This window comes from Equus caballus, chromosome 8 (assembly GCF_041296265.1).
Source record: "Equus caballus isolate H_3958 breed thoroughbred chromosome 8, TB-T2T, whole genome shotgun sequence".
Taxonomy (NCBI): domain Eukaryota; kingdom Metazoa; phylum Chordata; class Mammalia; order Perissodactyla; family Equidae; genus Equus; species Equus caballus.
The window spans coordinates 93,746,175-93,758,930 of record NC_091691.1 but is presented as its reverse complement, the minus strand read 5'-3'; the positions used below and the strand labels follow the sequence as shown (position 1 = coordinate 93,758,930).

Here is a 12,756-nt window from a genome sequence, read left to right as displayed (position 1 = left end):
AACAATTTTCCCAGAACACTGTCAATGAACTTTTTAATCATAACTTTAGTTTTCTCACTGTGATTGCCTGATTGATTTAACCTTAGCATCTACTATATTTAAATTATGTCAGTATGGCAAGTGTGGTCCTTTCATAGTCTTGTGTTATAAGGCAAAATCATTTCAGGTATTTTATTTATTTTTTACCATGTGCCAAGAGCTTAAAACATTTAATTTCTTATTTGGTGGGGAGAAAATCTCATTGTTCCTTCTGTAGCGGAGGTTCAGTGTATTTTTGTTCTGAATTAGTTTAGCTTTCCCACGCCCCATCACGTTTGGACAAAGGCCATTCTTAGACTCTATGTACAAAGTTGTTAAAGTGTTCACTTATTTTTCAGCTTTTATTGACCTTATAACTAAACAAATTGAAATAATTAAAATGTTTATTATTTGACTCAGTTTCCCTTTGCAGTAAAGGTTACAGAAGAACAGACAGATGGAGACTTTGAGCTCCTATCATGAAAAAGTCGCAGCTAAATAGTGGGTTAGGAAGGAAGAAATAATCCGAGGAAAAGATTGGGAAGAATCCATTGAAAAGCATGATTTTCTTGTTCCCACAGGATTTCAGACAGCCTGAGAATGCTTGTGAGCATTTTAGCTTTAATTTCAAGAGAGAGGGAAATTCTGCTGTTCTCTGCCATGGCCTGCCCCCTTCCTTTAGGAGGGGACATGGACAAGTTTGCTGTCCCAAAGAGACATGGCAATAAAGACAGCTCCTAGGCTTCAATTCGATCCCATTCGGATCAAGAGCACATATAGATGGAGTTTCTTCTCCTTGCAAGGAGCTCTGTGGGTGGTGGTGGGTGAGGGGTGCTGTGGGCAGGACAACATCTTAAAGATAAAATGGTCTCTGACCTCACTGGATCCTGCTCCAGAGGGACGTTTCTCTAGTAGTTCATTGCTCCTTTGAATATTGCCTCATTAGAGTCTTACCACAATTCTATGATGTAATTAGAACTGTTGTCATTGTCATCACTTGACAGATGAAGAAAGGCATGCAGAGCAGATCAAGGAATTAGATGGAGGTCAAACAGCTAAATAGTGAAAGAACCAGGATGAGATTTTCAGATTCGTGGACCATTGTTCTTTCCACTCAAGCACTGAATTGGAGGAATGTATTTTTCCTGATTATGTTTTATCATTAGCTCCAATTGAGTAGAAAATGTTTCTTATACAAAATTCTACTTATAAATATCAAAGTTGTATACTGTTGTGTATTGAATGTACATAATAGATCAGACTTAAGAAGTAATCTTCATTTACATACCATTTTGATAGTTATTTTTTTCTACAAAAGAGTCTGTGTACGTGATCGCAAGCTCATTAGAATGAAGTGGTATCTGTCTCGAACATACGCACTTTCTCTTCTTCTTCTTCTTAAGATGTTAAACCTAACCGAATCAAGGAGCTAATAAAAATCTGAGAGGAATCAGAAATATTTAGGAGACTGTAAAAGAAAAACTGTCTTTTTCTCTGATCTTGTCCTATTTTTATTGAATTCTTACTTTTAAATTGTTCCTCTAAGATGATTAATGTACCCATTCCTAATTTTCCCACCTTCGTTTTTTCAGGCTTTATCTGAATTCCTAATTCCTGCTATAATTTTTTTCTTCTAGGTAAAACTGATAACCGACATATCCTCTTCGTGGCTGGAGGGACAGTTTTATTGTTGCTGTTTGTTATCCTGATTACCACCATCATTGTCATTCTTTATAAAAGGTGAGTATCACAACTCCTCCTGAGTCTTGTTTACCCTCAGTAATTCTGATGGTACAGGTTCTCTGTTAATAGCCTAGTAGCTGGTCAAGCTGTCTCAGCACTCACATACAGTTTTTTCAGTGCTGTTCTTACAGAAAGGAGGAGAAGGCGCTGTGGTAATATTGGAGGAGAAAGCTAAAGTAGTTTGTTTAAGAATTAGTAGGAGCTGGCAGTCTGCCCCCATATTAACAAAGCTTTCACATTCTGGGCAGCCAACTGCCTGATGCCTCCACCCTGTCTGCTACCCCAGCTATCTTTCTCCACCTGCAAGGAAAGAAGGCTGTCCTTGAGGGGGTGTGTGTGTGTGTGCATGTGCCAGAGAGAGAGATTCTGAGAAGAGGAAGAGCAAGGTTGAACAGTAATAATATCTTCATTTATTCATTCATCAAATATTTATTATGACAGTGTGAGGAAGACGTAATGAAGCACACGTTCTAATAAGCTAACAATATCATTTTCAATGATCGTATATTCTCTGAAACAATCTAGGTGGTATTATTAAAAATTCTTGAGGAAGAAAGGGATCAGAAGGGGCTACCTTAGAGAGAGCAGGCAGCCATTTGGCTTGTAACAAAGGTTTCTACCTTTACTGTCTTATGGCACATTTGGGAATTTTCTAGGGTCTTCTTGGTTGACTCTTTCTTCCCTCTCCAGTTCTCCCATCATCAACTTACTTGTCTATGTATTTGTTGCAATCTTAGCTGTAATCATATTGGGTTGGAATTCTTCCTTATACTTTTGTTCCAACCAGTGTTATCTTCTTAAAGGAAGAAGAGACTAAACATTTGATGTCCACATTTTGCATGTCTATCACATCATGCACACTTAATATATGTTTGTCGAGTGAATGAATATATTGATCTCCACTCGTTTCGCCTCCCCCAGGGGTATTCCCAAGCACGCACACTGCACATGCGCGCTTACCGATAGGCTTTCCAGTAGACCTCTCCATCTTGTCTCCATCTCCCCGGCCTCCACCTCTTCTGAGGCTCTTGCCGCGGCTCACCCGATTTTAGTAATACTCCCCACTCTGCTCTCCTGCCCCCAGGAATCTCCTCTCTTTTGACTTATCTGATTTTTTCTGCTTCCTCTTCTAAAAGCTAGACAGGCAGTGTCAGCCTCCTGTTTAAAACCTTTTATCAACTTCCCACTGCCACCAGAATAATGGTAAAACTCATTAATCCTGTCCTCAGAGGTGCCCTACTTTCTGACCCCAACCTAACATTCATTCATACCTTCTACTTTACTTATTTCTCCCAATGTGGACAAATTTTGTTAAAACTGCAACTTTTATTCTTTGAGCACACCTGACTCTCTTCCCGTTTGATGTGCCACCAAAATGCTGTTTCCTCCATCTTTGGCCTTAATCCTCTGGGACAGGTGTCATTCAAGATGTGGGACACAAGCTCCCTCTAGAGGGTCTGTCCTGCTTCCCTCTCCCTGCACAGAGACATGACGTCACTGTCTGGAATCACACGTACTTCTCATCTGCTACAGCTTGCAGCCTGCTTTGTAGTTTAATCATTTTTATGCTTGTCTTCCCTTCTATTCATAATGGCAGGGCTCGTGTTTTATTCATTTTTTAGTGTTGGATAGCATTTAGTACTAATCTTTCCAAATAATGGATGGTCAATAAGCATTTGTCTAATTAAATTGAAACATGAAACTATCGTTTTTCTTTTCTCTCCATCATGGGCTGCCCTCAAGTCTTTCCCTGGTCAGAAATTAGCAAATTGAGGTAGGGAACCCAGGGTGTTAGTGACACTGAGGACTTCTCTACTGCTTCACCTTGGTTGGTAAAAAAAATGCACTGAGGGCAGATGTGACAGCAGGAGCACACAGGAACAAGGACAAGATGACTAAGAGAGAGTGAGTGACAGAACGGATCTCTGGAGGGTCACAGATGTTGGACATGATGGATTTAGCTTCATGAAAATGCATCACTTTTACATGAATAGCTAAATTGAACTGTAGAATATATTGTCCCACTTGGTTAAATGTGATAAAAAGAAGATTAGTGGACTTGAATGCATAATCATGGCCGAACACCACAAAGGAAAAGGCACTTGTTCTCTCTACCTTGTCACTAGTATCAGTTTGTGATTGTTACTCAGAATGGAAGTGTTGGGAAAAATGACGCAAGGGCTTAAACCTTCTGAACTCTGTCTTAGGGACCGTTTCAAATAATCCGGCAGCTTCTGATGTACTGACTTGGATAGAAGCCAAAATAAATCGGAGTGCCCAAACGAAACTGAACCCTTCCCTCACACCCAGTGCCTACGAGCCTGTGTGTCCAGAGGCATTTGAAGCACTTTCTCTGCTCCCAGTGTGTGTTATTTCCAGTTGGAGATCAGAATAGTGACACCATCAAGTGAGCATGCTGGGAAAGTGCAGAGCTCTGGGAAGTGTGACAGGAGCCGAGACACAATGCGGAGATTGACACCTGTGTTTGTAAGAAGAAATTTAATATTTAGTGAGCAAAATGTTAGACACTTCTTTTTACATTCATTGTCAGAGTTGATGTTCACAACCGGTAGGATGTGTCGGTTTGCCTGGGACTTCCCTGGGAAACTCCTTAGAATCAAGCAAACCAGCATGACTGGCCAACCTAGAAAAACCACATTTTGTTTAGAGTCTTTATTTTACAGAAGAGAGGACTGAACTTCAAAGATGCGCACACACAGTCAACTGCAGAGCACAAGGTCAACACAGATCTTCTGACTCTAAGCTTTGTGTTCTCATTTCTTTATCACGTTGTGTACTCTAGGCTTATGTAAAAAATATATATATATTTATATATATATGTATACATATACATATATTTGGACCTATTTGGGGAAGTTAACTCTGTGTTATGATATAGCAAACCTTGTGAAACATGATTTAACAGGAGATCAAAGGTCATAGATCTGTCTCATTTGTTTCCTTATTTGTAAAAAGAGGATTACAAAAGCATCTATACTACAGATTTCTTTTGAGGAGTAAATAACTAAATTTACACAAAACACCTAGAAACATGACTTTCGCATAATAAACTTACACATCAAATAAGTAAATAAATTAATTATTTAAACAATAAGTAAGCAAATAAATGCACACAGAATAAGATAAGTTTGTGATTATGTTGACACAGTAGAAGGATTTCATAGCAACTAGAAGAGATCCTTAGGGTCAGCATCCATCATCTGAACAACCTTTCTTTGGAGAGAGACTAGATTGCCTGATTTTCGAAATTTCCACGAAGGGATTACAATGTCATCTTTTGTATGAAGGAAAAAAGTCTACAGTTTGCATCTAACCTACTCTTCTGTGATTCAGTAAGAATCTTTTCTTTAGGGAGATGAAAAGAGATAGTCATCATCTTCCCATAATAACTACCTCCATATACTTGGATATGGTTATTTCATCTATTGCCTCAACCACAGTTGCCTCTTTTCTTCTTCTCTTGTATTTTCCTTTCTAAGATTCCTCCTGAAGTTAGGTTTTTACAGGTTTTGTTGAAACTGTGGTGAGTTTATTGAACAGTGTGACTCCAGATGGCCCATCGAACCGCAGCACCCTGACTCCAGAAATGGCGGAGCCTGAGAGTCAAGAGGGAGGGCTGTGGATTCAAATCCCAATGCTACCACTTACCACCCATGTGGTCTGGGGCAAGTTACTCTTCCTCTCTATGCCTCAGTTTCTCAATATGTTAAATATAGAGTTTTTTATGAAACCTAAATAAAATAATCCATACAGGTCATTTAATAAAATGCCTGAAAGAGTCTATAAGACTCTTCAGTATATCATTACTCTCATCCAAGAAGTTATGCTGTTGGCATTTAAAACAAAGTTTTAATTATAATTACTAATATACACTGGCTGTATATCCACTGAGCTTCCTTGACCATCTGTGAGAACATTGCAGAAAGTAGGGAAATGAAAAATTTAGGTCAATGGAATTTCGGGTAAATATGTATAAAGCAACTGTGGATGCTACTTCAACGTATTGAGTAAGGGCATGTGGGCTGGGGTACAGGTGAGGTACGGAGCATTTGAAACAATACTAGTGCTGGAGTGTCATTCTTAATGCCTCTGTTGAATGTGTATTCCCAGAAGGAGAAGGAGAGAGAAAAGAGTTCTAGTTAAAGAGTCGTGGGACACACAGAATAAGGTAAGTTTTCTCAGAATTGTCATTTTTTGACTCTTTTATGCATCATAAATGTCTTGTAAAGTCAGTCCATTTTGCAGTTAGCAACCTTCTTTTTTATTCTCCTTTCAGTACCCTGGCTGTGTGGTTACCTATAATTCGAGTATCAATTATTTTCTGAACTATTCTCCTACTATTAATGCCCTTCGAAACTGTTTGTTTTACATTAGTATGAGTAAGGGTGCAGTTAAACTGACATCATCATAACAAACACTGTGCGTTACCAAAATCTGTAATGTTTCCTAGATCTGCCACAATGAAATTACCACGAAGTGGGTGACTTAAAACAGTGGACATCTTATCTCTCACAGTTCTGGAGGGTTGAAGTCCAAAATCAAGGTCTCAGCAGGATCAGTTCTTTCTTGGGATGAGAATCTGTTCCATACTTCTCTCCTAGTTTCTGGTGGTTGTTAGCAATCCTTGGCATTCCTTGGTTTACAGACGCATCGCTCCAATCTTTGCCTGTCTTCACATGGCATTCTTCCCTCTGTGCGTGTGTGTGTGCATGTGCAGGTATGCTCGTCTGTGTCTCTTCTCCTCTTCTTATAAGGACTCTTGTAATATTGAACTAAGGCCCACCTTACTCCATTTTGACCTCATCTTATCTACAGTCACGCACTGCATAATGACGTTCGGGTCAATGACAGACTGTGTATACGACAGTGGGCCCATAAGATTAGTACCGTATAGTCTGGGTGTGTAGGAGGTCACACCATCTAGGTTTGTGTAAGTACACTCTGTGTTGTTCGCACAATGAGGAAATTGCCTGACCCATTTCTCAGAACGTATCCCTGTTGTTAAGTGACATGACTGTAATTACACGTGCAACAGCACTATTTCCAGATAAGATCACATTATGAAGGTTTGGGAAGAACGTACATTTTGGAGGGATGCTATCAGACCCAGTATAGGACATAATAATATTTTTATTTCATAAGTTTACTGTGAGGATTACATTAAACTACATAAAAGGCCCGAAGCATATCAAGCACACAGAAGGACATAATGCATGCTATTCATTAGCATTATTACATTTGGATTAATTTATTAATTCGTGAATACTCAGATTATAAAGCTAAAGAACTTTCTGATGGGCTGCAGGAGTCTGATGAACTGTGACGTTGTTTCACTCTACTTTGCTCCTGACCCTTTTTTGTTTAATTGAAGGAGTAAAAAGTTCCTTCTGGGTTTGCAGGTAAGAGCGATGCTTATTTTCACGCTCATTGTTTCCACTATAGGTCAAATATCTTTAACACATATTACGTGTTGACAAAATTTTACAATAAAACATTCCCCAAGTTGTTATCCAAAATTACATCCATTTTTTTTCAACTTAATTATTTGCAATTGAATTCTACACAGCCAAAATGTCAAGTACTAAAAAGTTTCTGACAATCCAATGTGTGCTTCAGCTTCCTTAATAATCTATCAGTCTAGCCTTTTTCTTCTATTAAGTAGTTACTCTTTGCAAAACAATTTTCTTTTTCTCAATAATTCATGGCTTGCTTTTTGGCCTCAAATGCAAAAACTCACAAAGTTTTGTCTTGTTTCATCTGCCACTCCAGCATGTAATAAAACGGTGCTCTGTTATATATAATTTTTGGATCCCGTCTTTGTCCTTAACTGTTGTCCACTCAAGCCCATCAAAACCAAATTTATTGCTATGAACTTCAGAGAAGGAGAGGAGATTTCAACTTCCTACACTAGTTATTCAGCATTTTCAGGCTTTTGTAGAATCACGATGTTTTGAAGGATGATTAGAAAGTTAGATTGTAAGTTAGACTGTGAAAGACCAAGAAGTTAGACCTACTTGATTCTTTTTTTTAAAACAGGCAATGTAAGTAACAATGGCACTTAAACTTTCCTTTTGCTTTCTCCTTGCAAACACCAAAACCACTCTAAATTTCCAAACTGCTCACTAAAAAAACCTCTCTTTCTCACTCTCCTTCTCATCCTCTCAGTTTATCTCTCACTCTCTCATTTACTCATGCCTACATATTTCCTGTCACATACTTATGTACAGGTGATCAAAGTGACTTGATTAAGAGAGAGAAGATTAATGATTATATAAAATCATCTTGAAAGTGAATGTCAGTTTGTTTTGGTGACGTCTTTCATGGTGTTCAGTTGCTCATTTTTAATCCAAGACACTGTGTACTTTAAAATATTTCTTGAATTAAGACATTCTTTCAACAGAAATGAATCAGTGCCCACTCTGGGAAAATACTGTACTAGACTTTCCATATAAAAAATGAGAATAATTGTTCTCATCGAAATAGGCCAATATTGGGAAAGGGAGTTCTGCATTTAAACAGTAAGTCATAACAGAGTATAACAAGTGGTAATCTAGGCTGGGTTTCTTTTGGGTCTCACTCAGAGCCTGGCAAATCAAGAATGCGATATACCTTAGAAGTCCAAAACAAAGAAGAATGTTTTATGAAATTATTGGAATGGAATTTGACCTATATTGTGGTTGAATTGAAGAGAGATTTATATTTTGAGCTTTATTAGCTGCTGAAATGCAGTGAATTACTGACATCCTCTGTTTGTCTTTCTAGGCGTCCAACAACTACAGAAGTCCCATCTTTACCAATCAACCTTCAGATGACGCAAGAGAAGATATTTATGTTAACTACCCAACCTTCTCTCGGAGACCAAAGACTAGAGTCTAAGCTTTTTCCTTGATCTGAGCAAATGATGATGACTATTATATACATGGATCTTTATACAATTTCTTCCCACTACTCAGTGTCTAGTTTGGATACTAGTTGACTGAATTTATTTCATTTGTTAAGAAAAATAGGGCATTACCTGGAAAACATTCTTAACAGAAATTTTTCAGAAAACCTGACTTTAATTACCTGTACATAAAAGGAAACTTATTGAATTATGTAATGGAACAATCCGTGGGAAATCAAGCTTCAGGCAAGCATTATTTACCAGGGCTTGCTCGTTGTGTCTAGAATTAAGTATGGGCACAAACTAGTTTCTGCATCCCCTTTCACTGTGTTGGATCCACTTCTTTGGTGTTAGCCTAACTCTCATTCAGGCTTTTCCCTTGTGTTTCCAAGATGACTGCCCAAAACTCTTGGAAATTCATCATCCTTGTTTCTGTCTGGTGGAGAGTTTTCTTCTCTGATAGAGCAAACAAATTCAGTTATTTGTCCATCATTAAACAGTCATCATGGTCAGAAAGGATTAAGGGTTCACCTCTAGAGCTAGAAGTGGGTCCAAAGCACAGTGCTGGGAAATCCACAGTATCGTTAGAAGAGGGAAAGGGGAGCCTGGAAGCTGGCCTGGTTACCGACAAATGTGGACTGCAGTGACATTCCAGGACATCTCTTGTTAGCCAACTAAAAAGAGAATATGTAGGTGGATTTAGGTTAGCTCTCTCTCTACCCTCTTCTAGAATATGCTTTATCAGCTTAGTCCGTAAGTGTAGTTGGCAGTAGAATAAATGAATAGTCAAGAGAAAGATAAATATGACAAGGAAATCTCTTCTCTTTCTATTCTAAAATAAATTCATCTCCAGTTTCATACAGAATTCTTTTTTTTTTCTTTTTTTTTTTTTGAGGACGATCAGCCCTGAGCTAACTACTGCCAGTCTTCCCTTTTTGCTGAGGAATGCTGGTCCTGAGCTAACATCGTGCCCATCTTCCTCTACTTTATACGTGGGACGCCTACCACAGCATGGCGTGCCAAGTGGTGCCATGTCCGTAGCCAGGATCCGAACCTGTGAACCCCGGGCGGCCGAGAAGCGGAACGTGCGAACTTAACCGCTGCACCACCGGCCCGGCCCCTCCATACAGAATTCTTGCCACTATCCCTGGACTAACTTTATGAGCAAGTGTAGTAGACAGTTCAATAATAACTTAATGTTTTTTATATTGAATTATTTTCTACTTTTAAGAATTATTTTTTTATATATAAATTCTCTTGAAAGGGTCAGGCACCTAGGCATTTTTTTAAAAAAAAATAATCATGTGAAATCTAAACACGAGAAAAAGAATGATAGTTGAAAGTGGTGGCATAGGGTGGTAGGATAGAAAAGTGAGGGGAAGAGCTTGGCAGGATATAGCAAAGAAGGAAAAGGGATCAAAGAACGGGAAGACCCAGAGAGAAACTTTCCTTCTTCACAGTTTGGCCAAAGATACACCTAGGGATATCACTTACAGAGCAATTAGAGACCATGCCTGCCATTGTCCACATTCTAGATGGAGGCAAACATTGAAAAGTATTTGTGAAACTCAGTAATGGTTATAGTCACCTTGAAACTACAATGGTCATTTACTCATCTGTAAAGGATCCTCATCTCTGAAAGATTTATCGCAAAAACTGCATTTAAGTACCAATGTTGTAGACTTTTCATGATAATCTTAAGTGAACCAAAACCAAATTCTCATTTTGTCGGACAGATTCTAAGCTGTAATTTACATTTTTAAGCAGGTCAGTGGATATTTTATGATTTTAGCTTTAAATACCATGCATGCCAAATAGTGCAATTATTCTGTGAATTACAGAAATTGTCAATGCCTCTACTTGTTTCAGGGGGGAAAAGATAAAAATGACCACTTCCCAGCTATGTACATGCAAGAAGAGTTAGGTCTCATTTTTATTTTGTTTGCTTAGAGATCTTTATATCTGGACCCATGAAGTGTTTCCACAAATATATTAGTGTAACAGAGCCACAGAAGGCAGTTTACAAGAAAACGATCTAGTGTTTTGTTAACTAAATCAGATCCGTGGAAGTTTCCATGGCTGAATCTATCAGTTTGCATGGTGAAGCAAACTTAGCATCATTTAATAAATAAACTATTTCTTTTTGCTAAAAGTTAATCAAAATATTAGTTTCTGCAAGATTCTAATTCTAAATTCTCAATGTCTAATATAGGTGAGAAGTAAAACCTTTCTACCATTGCAATATGGGGAAATGTAAATCTCATTTTAACTGAGAAAATGACTATTGGGGAATGTGAACAGTACAACCAGGTGTCATTGTCCTTATGGCCTTTACTCGTGGTTTCATGGGGGACTTTTGTGACAAACCCCTTAAGGGTTGCAAAGTCTCCAGGACATTTGAAACTTGTCTCTTTTTCCACGAGTGTTTTAATTTTTCAAAAATTCTCTCACTCAAAATATTTATGAGAACGATTTACTCTGTCACTCCTTGTCTGTGCATTCTTTTTCTGCAGACCTCAGGATTTTTTTAGGGTTTTGGAACCCTGCTAAGTCCTGCTAAAAATTCTCTGACCTCCCTTGTTGATTCTGGTACACTCTCAGCTTATGCTGCTGAAATTCTGTTCATTTGTTTTCTTCCTCTGGATCTCTTTGCTTAACAAAGCACTTTCATTGTAGTCTCTTTAATATTGTATCTAATTTTCTAGAGATTTGTGACTTTGCATAATGTATATATGTATGTGTATATATATATATAACTATACCTACTATATATTATATATGCCATATATGTATTATATAGAGAGAGTATATGGTATATGTATATATAGTGTGTGTGTATATATATATATATATATATATACACACACACACTTTTTTTCCAACTCTGTTTATCTACTATTCTGGTTGTTACTAAGGAAACAGATCAAAACAGATCCCCAGAATAAAAGGTCAGAATTGAATGAAACTTATGTTTTAAACCTTTTTTGCCAGGTGCTACTTAGGAAGCAAGATACTTCCTAAAATTCTTTTTTACATATATAATTTATATTGATATATATAATACATTAAATAAAAATCTGTGTTTCCTTTGAATTCCATTGTTGTAATGTTTACATTAAAGTAACCAGTTAAAGGGAATTGCTGTGTGATAACAAGGTAGGTAAGTTTGTTAAATGTTATCACAGAGCACACAGTTTTGTCAGGGAAAGAATGTATCTTATTAACCTGCAATGACTAGGTATTGATTATATTATCATTAGAGAGACCTTGGAACATTATTTAAAGGCCTGTATGCACGTGGAGAGAATAGAATAGAGATTTCATTAGCTTGTAATCACGCTTATGGATGGAAGGCTGGTAGATGAGGCTAAATTTTTGGTTAGTAAACATTCAAATTTATAGAATGTTTTAAGTAATTCGCTTTATTACTAAAAATATTATACATATAAATTTAAAATATATTGATTACCAATTTATAATATATTGTAAAATAAAAATAATTTTAGTAGGTTTACTCTTATTGTGAACATCCAAGTTATGTTGGTTTAGTTAGACCTATATTAAATAAAAACTGCAACTGCATTGCAGTAATTTTCTGAATGGGTAGAGTCCACATTGTAATTAGAAATCACTGTAATCAAAATCCTTCTCCTTGATTTATAATAATGTGCTGTATTTTGTACTGTTTATATGAAATTTCAGCAAGATTGAAGATATTGTAGAATTAAGATGCTTATAAGTATAAGTGGAGGTGCTAAATTATGAGTACGAAGTTTAGCTTCTTTCTACCATAGTGATAAGAAAATATTTTTGAGAAATATAAAACAGTTTGAACATGTAACAATTGTTTTATTATCATCATTAGTTTGGCCACTGTTAGAATGGAATGTCTGGAATGTATTGACCTTCACATTTAGACTTTTGCATAAATTAGTATATTTTTTCATTGGTCTGTTCATTGGAATTATTCTAAGCCAAGTCTCTAGGCACTTATACATTTATCTGAAAAACAAAAACAAGTTTTTTTAAAAACACTTTTCTATTGCTAGTGATCCAAGAAGCAGAAGTGTGGCTTCTAAAATTAACTGCAA

General features: G+C 37.1%; 1 protein-coding gene across 6 annotated transcripts in view; it reads left to right on the top strand.

Moving 5' to 3' along the window:
* Window positions 1-11,630, top strand: part of CD226 (CD226 molecule) — an 89,555-nt gene extending 77,925 nt beyond the window's left edge. For all 6 annotated transcript variants that reach the window (XM_070275829.1, XM_070275828.1, XM_005612974.4 and 3 more), the window contains 3 exons: window positions 1,656-1,758; window positions 5,893-5,950; window positions 8,545-11,630. In XM_070275829.1, coding sequence (XP_070131930.1) covers window positions 1,656-1,758; window positions 5,893-5,950; window positions 8,545-8,658 — 275 coding nt within the window. In that variant the 3' untranslated portion in view covers window positions 8,659-11,630. The remainder of the gene's footprint in view (window positions 1-1,655; window positions 1,759-5,892; window positions 5,951-8,544) is intronic.
* Window positions 11,631-12,756: the final 1,126 nt, after the last annotated feature.